The sequence below is a fragment of the Mercenaria mercenaria genome, chromosome 5 (assembly GCF_021730395.1).
Source record: "Mercenaria mercenaria strain notata chromosome 5, MADL_Memer_1, whole genome shotgun sequence".
Taxonomy (NCBI): Eukaryota; Metazoa; Mollusca; class Bivalvia; order Venerida; family Veneridae; genus Mercenaria; species Mercenaria mercenaria.
Window position 1 is genome coordinate 73,054,789 of NC_069365.1, and position 14,739 is coordinate 73,069,527.

The window sequence follows — 14,739 nt, forward strand, 5'->3', positions numbered from 1 at the left end:
GTTCAAAAACTAGGTCAGTAGGTCTAAAAATAGAAAAACCTTGTGACCACTCTAGAGGTCACATTTTTCATGGGATCTTCATGAAAGTTGGTCAAAAACGATGTCATACTCAAAACTGGGTCATGTGGGAAGAGGTGAGCGATTCAGGACCATCATGGTCCTCTTGTTTGTTATAAGTGACAGTGTGAGAATTATTTTTTGTAGCTTTGTCAAAACACCGTTGTAAATATATACCGTATAGTAGCTTTAACAGCAACAGAGAAAAAAGTTAATCATGTGTGCATATCAGTTATGTACACTTGGTAAAACCTCACAGATGAAATAAAGCTGCAGCAGAGAGAGTGTGGAAACTGGATCATAAAATTTAATTGAAAAGGCAGTTATACATCATACAATTCAGTTTTATTTGCAAGAGAGAAAGTCGCATTTTGTAGATGCTGGGAGTCAATTTGTGGCTTGATTATTGAAGTAAATATTTATTTCTTGGAGATTGGTGAGATTCATTTGTGCATTTTGTTCAGCAAATATAATGCTCAGGTAAGTGTAAGTGTTTGTGATCGCTCGATGTCCGGCATCTGTCTTCTGTCTGTCGTCTGTCTGTCTACATTTAGCTTGTGTATGTGATAGAGGCTGTATTTTTCAACTGATCTTCATGAAATTTGGTCAGAATAATAACCTTGATAAAATCTAGGACGAGTTCAAAAATGGGTCATCTGGGTTCAAAAACTAGGTCACTAGGTCAAATCAAAGAAAAACCTTATGTATGCAATAGAGGCTGTATTTTTCAATTGATCTTATTGAATTTTGGTCATAATGATAACCTTGATAAAATCTAGGCCAAGTTTGAAAATGGGTCATCTGGGATCAAGAACTAAGTCACTAGGTCAAATCAAAGAAAAACCTTGTGTATGCGATAGAGGCTGTATTTTTCAATTGATCTTCATGAAATTTGGTCAGAATGATTGTCTTGGCAAAATATAGGCCAAGTTCGAATATGGGTCATCTGGGATCAAAAACTAGGTCAAATCAAAAAAACCTTGTGCATGCAGTAAAAGCTGTATTTTTCAATTGATATTCATGAAATTTGGTCAGAATGACTGCCTTGATAAAATGTAGTTCAAATTTGAATATGGGCCATCTGGGGTAAAAAACTAGGTCACTAGGTCAAATCAAAGAAAAACCTTGCGTATGCAATAGAGACTGTATTTTTCAATTGATCTTAATAAAATTTTGTCAGAATGATTACCTTGATGAAATCTAGTTCAAGTTTGAATAAGGGTCATCTGAGGTCAAAAACTAGGTCAAATCAAAGAAAAACCTTGGTCAATTGGTCTTCTTGAAATTTGGTCAGAATGATTACCTTGATGATATCTAGGTCGAGTTTGAATATGGGTCATCTAGGGTCAAAAAGTAGGCCACTAGGTCAAATCAAAGAAAAACCTTGTGTATGCAATAGAGACTGTATTTTTCAATTGATCTTCATGAAATTCGGTCAGAATCGTTGCCTTGATAATCTAGATCAACTTTGAATATGGGTCATCTTGGGTCAAAAACTAGGTCACTAGATCATATCTAAGAAAATACTTGTTTAAACACATTTTTGGTCCAATCTTAATAAAAATTGGCCAGAATATTTTGTTTCCATAAAATCACTAGGGCAAACATATTTACACTGTTATGGTGTGTTTCTCAGGTGAGTGACCTAGGGCCATCTTGGCCCTCTTGTTTCAGGTTGTGGTTTTGCTATTCACATTTGTGTGTTGATGTGTTCATTGGAAATTTTATATTATGCTGTTTGGTTGTGAATTGTTTCAAATAGTGTAAAATCATTTAATTTTGTGTGCATGAATTTTCGTGATTTTGACCAAAAACAGCTATTTCATGGGGATATGAATTCGTGGATTTCATCTTTTGAAGATAAAATGAATGGGAATTTTATTTGTTCATTGGGACTTAATTACTTGGATTGACGCAACCACTAAATCCATGAAAATTAGTCACCCATGAAGATTAATGATTTCACAGTATGTTATTTTGTTCTGAGATTTTGAGACTGATTGTTTGGTTTGGAAGAGTTCTTGGGCAAAGCTTGTGCTGGCTGAGCATAGGTATTGAAATACTGGTGGTATTTTGTTCATCGTATATACCTGCTTATATGTAATAAAATCTGTTTGACAAAGCGATGAAAATTTAGATTTGATTTATGGAAAGAATGTGTGATGTGAATGTTTGATTTTGATGTAAAAAGTTAGCCATGTGTAAGTATATAATGTTTATATGGTGAAAAAATATACATAAAAACTACAAAAAAAAAATATCCAAACAAAAAAAGAGAAAACAATAATTTTTAAAAGTGCTATTTTCCAAGGTAAAAATTAGCCATAGTTAGAATGCGTAAACTACATCAGCAACTGTTGGTTACACTCCACACTGACCCAACACCTCACAAAAGTTAGTGTGCTAGCAAAGAATTGGTTTTTTTTCTATGTTTTGTTTTGTTGGGTTTGATGTCGCACCAACACAATTACATTATTGTAAATTGTTAAATTGTGAAACATTTTTACTTGTGGTGTACAAATTTTTGTAGATTTCTTGGTTAATTCTGCACACCAATTTAAATCACAGTAAACAAATAAAATTATAATTTTTATTATCTTTAGTCTTGAGAATCCAACAAGTCATATCCCTGGTAAAATAGCAATTCTGGTTGACATCATGAAAGTTTTTACCAGCTAAATCAATTTTTTGAATAGAGTATACTGTTGTTTACAAACTGAACATTTTAAAACATTGACATTAAAGTACTTTCTAGGAAATGTATACTTTTATTCTTGTCTATTTCTGCATTAATTCAAACACCTGTATGTTGTTGCAGCTGAAGCTTCCAATATATAGTCTGTTTTCATCTTCACAAAGGGCAACACTCACTGGCTTTACCAGTTCATGTTTGTCATTCAGCAAAATGTTAATCTTAGTTAAGTCGGATGACAACTGATGAACATTGTTGGAGCCCCTCCCACAAACGTACACTAATCCCTCCCTATCCACTGCGAGTTGGAATGGAGCTGTTAGCTGATTATCTTTATAGATGGCCTTGACCTTCCCATCAAATGTCATACTGGTCACGGAATTGTTGTCCCTGTCAGATACATATATAAGTCGCTTATTTGGACTTAGCGCCAAGTGTCTCGGAGAACTAAATGATGGGCTGTCCTCGGAATTTTTATCGAAGCATTTTAAAACATTTCCCGACATATCTAGAATCTTAACTCTTGACGGATCGAGATAAGAGATGATTAATCGGTTACGTCCACATGCTATACCATAGCATTCATACCCAACCTTTACGTCCTTGGTTTTCATCACTGTCATCATTTCAGAAAACTCGAGAAAACGAACTATTCCAAGTTCCGGGAAAGTAATAGCAACTTCATTGTCGTTTACTTTCGTTATACCCCAAGGAGCCGATGGCATTTGAAGTGCAGAGAGGAGTTTGTTTTCCAGTAAATCTTCAAAAGCATATATCATACTGTTCTTATAATCTGTAATCAGTAGCTTGCTTTCATTCAGTAGACACAAACTTGTGTAATGAACAGGCTTAATTTGCAGTTGTGAATGGTGTACAGCACTTTGTTGTTTCCTTGATTTCTCAATTTTCTTGTAAGAGAAAAATTTCTTCGTAGAATCAACAGTTTCAAATGTAAAACTATTGGCTTCCGCTTCAACTTTAAAGTCACTCGTGTTACTGTTGTCTTTCAGTTCCTTCATATCGTCTTCAAAACTTTCAAGAACTTTTTGACTTGTCTTGACTGCTATAAATGTACTACATCTTTCACCTGATTTTTGTTTTTGTTCAAGATTGAGAATCATTTTTTCAAGGTCATTTGCTATATCTGTATTTTTCTGTTCTATATTACTTAATTTAGTTAAATCAGCAACTTTAGTGTCTTCAATTTTCTGTTCCATATCCATTTCTGCCTCTTTCAGATTCTTTTCTAATATGTTTTCTTTTGCATTAAAGCATTCAATGGTTTCTTCCCTTTTCTGCCGTAACTCTCTTAGAATTTCTTCAGCATCATTTATCTCTGTGTCGTAAATGTCAACCATTTCTTGCTTCATATCTTGTAGATTTTTCTTCATTTTCTCCCTATGGACGTACATTGTCTTTTTAGCGTTGATTTCTTGTAAACTGATGTGCTCTGTATTCTGGCTTATCTTTTTCTGCATTTCCTCTAAATCTCCTTTTAAATAGTCAATGTATTCTTTTATGTCTTCAAGAGCTTCTTTATTTTCAACATGGCTTACAAATGTTGAAATGTGACCAACATGTTCACAGTTTTTGTGGTCATTTATTTTGCAGTCGGTGCAAGCAAATTTCTCGCAGGTTTGACAGTAAAATTTTAGTAAGAGCTTTGGGTGAATGGAGCATTTTTCCACGCAATAATCATGCGACATAGTACTGGTATCCTGTTGTGTATGTCCGGGCATATACCGCTTATGGTACACAAGGCACGTTTTACACATGTACTCTGAACAGTCTACACAGAATCCTTCAGCAGCGGCATATACACTGTGTTGTTCACATTGTTCACAGAACATTTCAGGCACTTCATCCGAAGCATGTGTTATATCACTCATGTACTTCTCCATTATAACAGGATTTGTTTTGTAATTTCCCTGTCAATAGTTAGTAGTAATTTCCCTTTCAGTGTTGTGCACAATAATTATATATTGTCCTCAAACTTCCTGATATTAAGTTTCTGCAGTGAAATCACCAACTTTCCTTCTTTCTACAGTCATGTACTTTGGTGTTTAAATGCACTTGATGTATAGTACTACACAATCAGCATTTTACGGTCCAAAAGTCAGATAAACTTTATGCTATTTTTAGCCTAACTACAAAACAGATAACTGCTAAAGTTATGTAGAGTTTAATCTACATGTATGACTCCCCTTTATTCTAAAATTGTGTAGAAGGTTGTAATTCCCAATATTATTTTCTATAAAAATGTACTATGTTTACAGTGTTTTCACACATAGCAAGTACAAACCCCTACCTCATTTTAAAGAATTATCATAAAATTGACATAAAATAAAGAGAAAAGAAGTGGTAATATATAAGACTAGCCAATGTTATAATTTATTGCTTGATATTGGCATTGTGAAAATAAGCTATAAAATGGATTGAACACATATTAAACAGTAAAATGTTTATGGTGAATAAATTTCTTTCCACCTTGCTAGTGATTTAAATGTAAAGTCATTGTTCTGAAAGAAAAATAAACAATATTCAGTTAGATAAATATATTCAGTCTAACTGAAAAACAAGTCCACCACAACACTTAGGCCTAAAAAAAGACAATTCTTTGTTTCTGGTAACATGCTAAAAAAAATTAGGGTAGGTAGGTCGGATTTGTTTTTTTGGGGGGGGGGGGGGATTTTTTTTTTATTAAGTGAGACTTTTCGGAAATTATTTTTGGGTCAAAAAATGAATACAAATAAGGGGGTTATGCCTTAAGAGCATCAGTAAGTTGATTTCTAATATCACTGACCATGATTAATGCATAGAAAACTTCTGGACAATACTTGATAATGATTAATCAACAAAACAAAAACTGTTCCAGTCCCCCAGTAAACTAACCTGTACTTGGGCCCAGTGTTGTTTAAGTTCCATAATGTTGAAAAAACAGATAATGCTGCTGTCCAAATAGAGACTATACATAAGCGAATAGGTAGTTAGAAAAATGCTACTATGAAGTCAAGGTCATAAAGGGAGATAATCAAAACAGTGCATTTTATAGTACTATCTATTATGTTAATCATATAGTCAAAACTATGACAAATACATGAAAAAACAATTATCAAACATTGGATTTAACAAGAAAATAGAATATTTTATGTTCATAACATAACATAACATAACATAACAAGAGGGCCATGATGGCCCTATATCGCTTACCTGAGTACCATTGCTTTAACCAAAAACAAAAAGAAAAAAATCTTACAAGGTACAGATATGTCAAAATTCACCTAAAAATTGGAGGTACCATCCATGTTGTACCACGGAAAAGTGGTCTCAGTTTTTCCCTACGGCCAGTAATAAAAAAAGTTACTAAATAAGCTATTTATAGTAACATAAAAGGAAAGTAATAAAAAAAGAATATTGTAAGCAAACAAAAGAAGGATCTGCCAAATAAAAACAAGAGTTACTGCAATGCAACGCAAATGCAGAGCAATATTCACATAAAACAAAGTCATATGACCTTTGACCCCTAAGTGTGACCTTGACATTGAATTTAGCCATCCAAAACATGCGCTCTGCACATCCTTTCAGTGAGTGAACATTTGTGTCAGGTTTCTCTAAAATCCATCAAGGGGTTCAGGATTTACAGAGCGGAAGGGAAATTGCTAACCAACACACAGACAGACAGACGGACACCGAGGCGATAACATAATACGTCCCTGTGGGCGTATAAAAAAGAATCGAGATCTTATGGTGATGCAAGTTTGGTTAAAATGAAATCATAAATGAAGCTGCTATTGTGCAGACAAGGTCAAAATAGCCAATTTTGGCCCTTTCAGGATCTGGCTGGTTCAAGAATGGAACCAAGATCTTTTGGTGACACAAGTTTTGTGCAAGTTTGATTAAATTCAAATCATAAATGAAGCTGCTATTGTGCAGACAAGGTAAAAATAGCTAATTCCGGCCCTATCAGGGGCCATAACTCTGGAGCCCATTATGGGATCTGGCCGGTTCAAGAAAGGAACCAAGATCTTACGGTGACACAAGTTTTGTGCAAGTTTGGTTAAAATCAAATCATAAATGAAGCTGCTATTGTGCAGACAAGGTCAAAATAGCTAATTTTGACCCATTCAGGGGCCATGATTCTGGAACCCATAATGGAATCATGCCAGTTCCAGAAAGGAACCAAGATCTTATCATGATACAAGTTGTGTGCAAGTTTGGTAAAAATCAAATCATAAATAAAGCTGCTGTTGTGCAGACAAGGTCAAAATAGCTAATTTTGGGCCTTTCAGGGGCCATAGCTCTGGAACCCATTATGGGATCTGGCCAGTTCAAGAAAGGAACCGAGATCTTATGGTGATACAAGTTGTGTGCAAGTTTGGTTAAAATAAAATCATAAATCATGCAGACAAGAAATTGTTGACGGACGGACGCACGGACTGACGACGGACGAAGGGTGATCACAAAAGCTCAACTTGTCACTATGTGACAGGTGAGCTAAAAATGTGGAAGCCACAATCAAAGGCATTGTGGTCCTTTAAATTGGGATCATGAAGTTCATTCGGTATATGTGTATACAGATTTTATTCAGAACAAAAACTTTTACTCAAGATTTTATTATGCCATGCATAAATCGTAGAGTACATTGTGTTACTCTTCAGATAAATTATGAAAGTTTATTTAGTTGAAAGTCTTGGCCACACATCATTTAATAACCTGGATAAAATGTGGATCCAGCATACATACCACCCTTACTTTAATTGATAAAACTGGTGATGTTATCTTTCGAAAGATTAAATGAAAGATTAAATGACCTTATTCACAGGAAAGGTTATATGCAAACTCAGCAAATCTTGAATGCAAACTCACTGAAGGTTGTATGCATAAGGTGCCTCTATGGCCAAGTGGTTAATGTCACTGACTTCAAATCACTTGCCCCTCACTGCTTTTGTTTTGAAACTTTGCTTGGGGTGTAGAATTCTTTTATGTGAGATAGTCTTTCAGCTTTCTTAATGCTGGGAGGGGCACCTAGGGTCTTCTTCTACCGTCAAAAGCTGGAAAGTCGCCATAATATTGACAGTATTAAACCAAACAAAAAGAAAAAGGCAAACTCATTGGAGATAACATTTTGTTTGTTTCTTTTGGGTTTAACGCCGTTTTTCAACAGTATTTCAGTCATGAAACGGCGGGCAGTTAACCTAACCAGTGTTCCAGGATTCTGTACCAGTACAAACCTGTTCTCCGCAAGTAACTGCCAACTTCCCTACATGAATCAGAGGTGGAGGACTAATGGTTTCAGACACAATGTCATTTATCAAATAGTCACGGAGAACATACGCCTCGCCGGAGGATCGAACTCGTGACCCCGTGATCTATAGACCGACGCTCTACCTACTGAGCTATTAGCGGGTGGGCTTGGAGATAACATATATTTAAAATCATGTTGAATTTGCAGTGCAGACATTAGGTTTACTGAGCTATTGTTGGCTGGAAACCCTCTAAAGTAGCCTTTTTATATGACCTTATCCTAACAATCAGCAGTCAGACAAAAACTCTAGAAAATGGTCCATAGGAGCTAAGCATATTACAAGCGTTAAAATACCACATTGTGGACTAGGGAAATTGGACAGATGTGGGGATGGGATGGGGATGCCAAAGTAACCACATTACGCGCTTTGACCAATATAGTATATTTTACACGTGCAAGGCATGTGGACCAATATGCATGGAAAAATGAACACTTTTATTATTACTGGCGAAAGTCCTACTAGAAAAATAAATATCGTCAGGAAATTGACACAAGAGCAACGTGCCCAGGCTATAGGAATTATACAACAGAATTCAAAATCGGTCACTTTAATGAATTGTACTTGGGTTAAGGGGACGCATATTGCTACATTCACAGTTCATACAGCAATGCGGAAGGGGTGCATATTCAAGAAATCGATGGTGGGAAAATAAAAAACATATTCCTTAACTGATATAATACTGATGGACACCTGTAATATTCAGTATTTTGTGGATAAGGATGTGGTACTATGAATGTAATAGGAAAACAGAGGTCTTTGTGAAAGTACATTCAACACAAAATATTAAGCTTTTGTATAAGGAAAATACAGGTTTTTTACAATAACAGTGTTCCAAATAATGTTGAAGGGATGAGATTTTCTTTCTAACACACCAGGTTTGCTTAAACATGTAAAAATTTAACGCCATGTCTGTTCATCTCGGGATGGACGCCATATTTCTCATTGATAAAAAATGTAAACAAAAAAATCAGAGTGGGATTAGCATTGCAAGGGCATAACATGGCATTCTACACAATGAATACCTTAGAACAGATATCTAAGATGCTACACAGGTCAGGCGGGTTAAATGCATAATGTCGATCACTTGAAATTAATCTTGAAAAGGTGGTTAATTTTAGTTTGTTTACATGGTTTTTAATTTTCCCACGACTTCTCGGCGATTCACTGCAAATGTATTACTGCGCCGGACGAAAGGTAACTCTAATAAACAACGGGAGACAACTTAGGTGTCAGCACGTGTACGATTTTTAAAAAAACATGTCGATGATTATAATTTCTTATCAAATAATGAATCCTATTCAGATATTCGTCTTTAATATTAGATAATTATTAATTTCTGTGGACATTTGTCAAATAATATTACTTACAGTGGACTACTTTGCGCATCAAACTGGTTTCCGCTTCAGTTGTGAGGCACTTCCGTTATACTTTTTGACAACAATAACAAAACACAAAATGAATCAATAAAGTCACTTATAAACCGACTGCTACTTAAATCAGTGTAAGTAAAGTTGTTGTTACAACATTATACATGTTCGTTACGTTATGAGATAAAGTTTATCTTGAACTGCATAATCCATTAATTACGTTTAGATGATATTGCATTTACAACTTATTTGACCCCGTTTTTTTACGTGAATGACAGCATTCTGGTGCAACTCGTGCAAACAGAATTATGAAAAGTATGGTGGAGAATTCAAGGACAAATTATAAATGACATTAAAGTGAGGATAACTGTATATTCGTCCAGTTTTGATCATTGACATTCCTGCTGTTTATTAGTAACTTTTGTGAACAAGATTAGAATGTTGCTTTTGCGCATATACACATTGATTGGACCTCTCAACCAAATTTCATACCTTATTTTAGGGATTTTTAAGACAATACAATTCAAAAGTTTGTCGAATGTGTTTTTGATATTTAAGTGCATTGTAGTTCATGAATACCAAGTTAAAAATTAATAATGGCAACATTTCTAGGCCTTTATTGTAAGCCACTAGACTTCTGTAACAATAAATGTTTAATGTATTAAGGGGAATATACTCTTTTAGTTTTGTAATGTGGCATTCCTTGACCACCGTATCTTTTCTTATGCACTACTTTGTAAACAAACTAAATAATGTGTTTTAGCTCACATATGCGAAATGAAAAGCAAGACAGTGAACTTATTTCACATTCTTTCTTTAAATTAGAATCTGTAGGACATTGATAAATGTTTGGACAAAGTGAAGCACTATTATTTTCGCACCAAAAAGTCTTAATTGTTGACTTTGAATGTACACAAGAAGTCTTATGTAATTCAACAATAACTTTCTTGTTTCAGTTTTTCTCATTTTTATTTTAGTGAGCAATCCTTTGTGTACTTATAACAGTTGAAACAGTATTCATTTCATTTACCAAAACCTTGTACTTTTTTGCAGGTAAATTTTATAATACCCCACCCACTTTTTTCTAATTTCAAAGTATGCGTCCCCTTAAATGTCACCAAAAGAGGGCGGATGGTAGATAACCTACTATTAAGGGTTCTTGTAAATGAAAATAAGGTTAAAATGGAATTAAAATTGAAATAAAAAAATAATTACACATGTGTTGTAAATGTGTCCCGGCTTGCAACATTCCGACAGCTCAGTCGCGTTGCTCTTGTGTCAATTTCACGATGATATGTGTTTTTCTAGTAGGACTTTCATCAGTAACGCCTAAAGTGTAAACTAACACGTGCATGTTGGTGCACATGCCCTACACGTGCAAAATGTCCAATATTAGTCAAAACGACTAATGCAGTTACTTTGGTTTGTTAGTCGACAAAAATAAATTGATAGTTAGCTGCAGTACCTATTCAAATGTCGGCATGTGAAATTTCGTGTAAATACATGCATTATTAACAAAATAGTTATACATTAATTATAAACTGACCGATTAGGAATTTTGTTGAGTGTAGTTTTGCCATTGTACTTAAAAGTTGTTTATTGATTTCTATTTTTTCATATAAGACTAGGTAAAAATTATAGTCATACTTTGTTCTTAGTATATTTCTCAATTCTTTGTAACAAAACAAGAAGTTTGAGATATGCTGTAAATAATAAAATGAAATGGAACTTCATGTGATGCACATGTTTATGATGTCACAAGATGTCTGTGTCATTCTTATTTACGCCCATCGTCTGTTTCCCATGCAATGATTGATATTTATTGCAAAATGAATGTTTCATGGTAACAAATATCCTAGTATGCAAGATTAACTTGGCAGCTGATTATTTGTCAGTTGATATTTTGAACACCCTGATTACCTGGCTTGTTGTCATGCCAACAAAGAGCTTGTTGTTTGTCTTACAATATGCGAGACTTGTTGGTTGCAAGATCCCTCGGCCTTGCACTAGTATATCCATGTGTAGTTTCTCAGAAGATAACACGTGGATATTGTTAGACTTGTGTCCACAAACAAATGGTGTTCCGGAACCATCCGTTGCTATTTGAGTTGGTCGAAACAATGGTTTAGGTTTGTAGATAGATTTGACCTTGCCATCAATGGTCATACCCGTAATGGTGTTTTTTTCACTATCAGACACATATAAGATTGTGTTTTCTGTATCAAGAGCAATATGCATTGGAGAGGAAAACAGTGGTTTGTTTGTGTAATCCTTGTCAAAAGTTTTCAGAATGTATCCATTCATGTCCATTATCTGGATTTTGGCTGGGTTTATGTACGAAACAATAAGAGTTCCTTCACAGTTAGTAATTCCATGACAGCTTTTCCCAACCTTGATTTCTGCAAGGATTTCTTCTGATTTCAGTAATGGTTTGAGCGGACTGAGACGCCTGTGCTTTAGTTTAGAAATGTTTATAATTTTGAACTGCCCTTGATCTGGAAATGTTACGGCTACTTTGTTTTCATCTGTTGCAGTCATATCCCAGGGACCGGATGACATTTTGTGCAGAGTAAAAGAATCCTTGTTATCTTGCAGATTCTGAAAGTATAAAATTGCACTGTTGTTGTAATCAGCAACTAGGAGATGATTTTCTGATGGTATACATAAACTTGAACAAGATAATGTTTTATTTTCCTTTCTTTTTGGTGTAATTTCATATTCAAAAGTTGCAGTTTTCTTATTTTCAGATTTCCCCAATCCAGATTCGGGAATTTCAATGCAAAAGAAGTACTGGTTCTCTAATCCGAGACTTTCATCCATAAGACCTGCCGTCTTTGTCTGAATAGAGTATCTACTTATTTTGCTGTCTTCTTTTAATTCTTTAAGATCTTCTTTGAGCTTGTGTAAATGCTTCTCATTCTTCTTTATAGCAATGAACAATGTAGATCTTTGACAAGTTTCTGTTTTCTGCTCTATATCAGTTCTTAGTATTTTCACATCTGTTGACAAGTTTTTTTGCTTCTGTACACATTTTTGTAGTCTTTCTGCATCACGATTTTTAGTGTCTGTGACTTTCATTATAGTTTCAATGGTTAAATTTTCTAGATTCTGTTCTACCTTTCGTTTCTGTTCGTGGAGCTTTCTAATATCATATGCTCTCTGTTTCATCAGGTCATGTATAATTTTCTCCTTTTTCTCTTCAAAATGTTTAATTATTGCCTGCTCGCGTTCTTTGAAGTTTTTTTTCATGTCTTCCTTGTATTTGTTTATGGCAGCTCTTGCTGCTTCTTCTAGCACCTTTATTTCTTTAATGTTGTTATCCAATTCCTCTGATGTATCTGCTAGTTCTTTGGATACTTCATCAATATCTTCATTAAGATGTTTCAACTCTGGACCATTCTCAATATTTTCAACAACTTTCGGAAGGTGATGAATATCCACACAACTTTTGTGTTGATTTATTTTGCAGATTTTACATGCTGTTTCATCACAGTTTGAACAGAAAAATTTTATAAGTGTATCTGTATGTATAGAACATTTATCGAAACAAAAGTCTTCCGGCATACTGTCTTTGTTAAGATGAGTGTGTTTAAAGTAAGTCCTTTTATCATACACAAGACATATAGAGCAAAGATATTCAGTGCAGTCCACACAAAATCCACTTGCAGAAACTTCCTTGTTGTCATGTAATTTACATTGCTCACAATACATATCAGTAACTTCATCTGAAGTGCCTGTGATTGAAACACTGAAATTCTGTGGATTAAGTGAAGCCATTTTCTCAAAATAAATGTTGATTTTATTTATGCTGTATTTTGTAGATATGTTTTCTCTTCACTGTAACCAATCTAGTATATATATAGAGAAATGTTAGTTCATATTTTATCGGTTTTGACACTATTCGTCTTCAGATATAAATTTAAAGTAATCATAGGAGGTTGTGATAAAGGCACTTATTTTGAAGCATATCAGAATTTTGTTACATCGATATAAGATAAAATATTAAGTACACCTAACATGTATTCAGTTATAGTGAAACACAGCTCGCTTCAGCATCAACGACTCAAGCATATTGGCTTTCTTCAGCCATTTCTTTTATAGTTTCTGTGTTCAGATCACTCAAAACCATTGATACCTGGAGCATTTTGCACATCCCTGAGAGCGTGGCTACTGTATTAAAATAGCTATGCATTCAAATTTAGATCTTGTTAACTAAAATAAGTACATTTTGTAAATTTCAAAAAGGGTCCACATTGACTGAATGGTTAGGTGTTGCAGGCTTAAAATCTCTTGTCCCCTCACTGATGTTGATTTGAAACCTTGCTTCTGGTGTAGAATTTGTCATGTGAGGAATCCCTCTACAGTAACATGCGATATATACCGAATGAGATACACCATCAAATTAAAAAAATGTGGTCTTCTGGCATGTGCACAGAGCATCTGACTTTAGAATTTTTGGAAGAATACGTCTTTTCCTTGTGTGTAATAAGTGTCCACATAATTGTCCGAACCACAATGTCTTGCACATCAGTACAAATAGGGCAGTATTGTTCTTTATTCCAAAATCTACCTTTAAGTTGATACAAACGCATATTTCTGGGCAAGCTGATAGACTATAACGATTCCTGATTGAGGCATTGCCTTATTTCATATATTCCCAGATACGAAGTATATGGTGGTTATATTGGTGTCGCTCATGTTCATTGGTTGGTCCATATATCTCTCCGTCCATTTTGTCCATTCCATAATTATATTCTTAACCACTAAGAAGATTTTCATAAAACTAGCAATAATTGTGAACCTTTTCAAGTGAGCTTGCAGTGTGCACAACCCTGATCACTGATCAGAATTACATTTGGAGGCCAAAGGTCTAATAGCTTATCTTTGTGTCCGCACGATCTTGTTTAAACTGCTTGGAAGATTTTCATGAATTTCAAAGTAATATTAGTTGTTAACCTTACCTAGTCGATGTGCAGAGCACACAACTCAGGTCACTGGTTCCAAAGTCAAGGACACATTTGGAGATAAGAAGTCAAATAGCTGAAATGTGTGTCTGCTGTGTTATGGCCCCTGACTTTGTAAAAATTCGTCATTTTAGTGTTGTGTCACGCATAGCTCCAAAAGTGTTTGATGTAGACTCACAAAACTTTACAGGAATGTGGGTCAGCATGTGTAGTTGTGCACCTGGGCTTTTACGTCTGGATTCATTCAGTCGTGTTGGAGTTATTGCCCAGACTTAGTGAAAAATTGGTCATTAGCTCACCTGAGCAATGCTTTGTGTATGCGATAGAGGCTGTATTTTTCAATTGATCTTCAT

At 34.8% G+C, this 14,739-nt stretch overlaps 3 protein-coding genes across 4 annotated transcripts in view; 1 reads left to right on the forward strand and 2 right to left on the reverse strand.

Annotated features, from left to right (window-relative positions):
* Window positions 1-14,739, forward strand: part of LOC123557611 (CWF19-like protein 2) — a 55,491-nt gene that overhangs the window by 28,292 nt on the left and 12,460 nt on the right. The gene's annotated exons all lie outside the window — the stretch shown is intronic.
* On the reverse strand, window positions 2,634-4,810 carry LOC128557134 (uncharacterized). The gene has a single exon (XM_053543946.1). The coding sequence runs from the start codon at window positions 4,648-4,650 to the stop codon at window positions 2,836-2,838; it is 1,815 nt and encodes a 604-aa protein (XP_053399921.1). The 5' UTR covers window positions 4,651-4,810; the 3' UTR covers window positions 2,634-2,835.
* On the reverse strand, window positions 11,094-12,613 carry LOC128557135 (uncharacterized). The gene has a single exon (XM_053543947.1). The coding sequence runs from the start codon at window positions 12,588-12,590 to the stop codon at window positions 11,307-11,309; it is 1,284 nt and encodes a 427-aa protein (XP_053399922.1). The 5' UTR covers window positions 12,591-12,613; the 3' UTR covers window positions 11,094-11,306.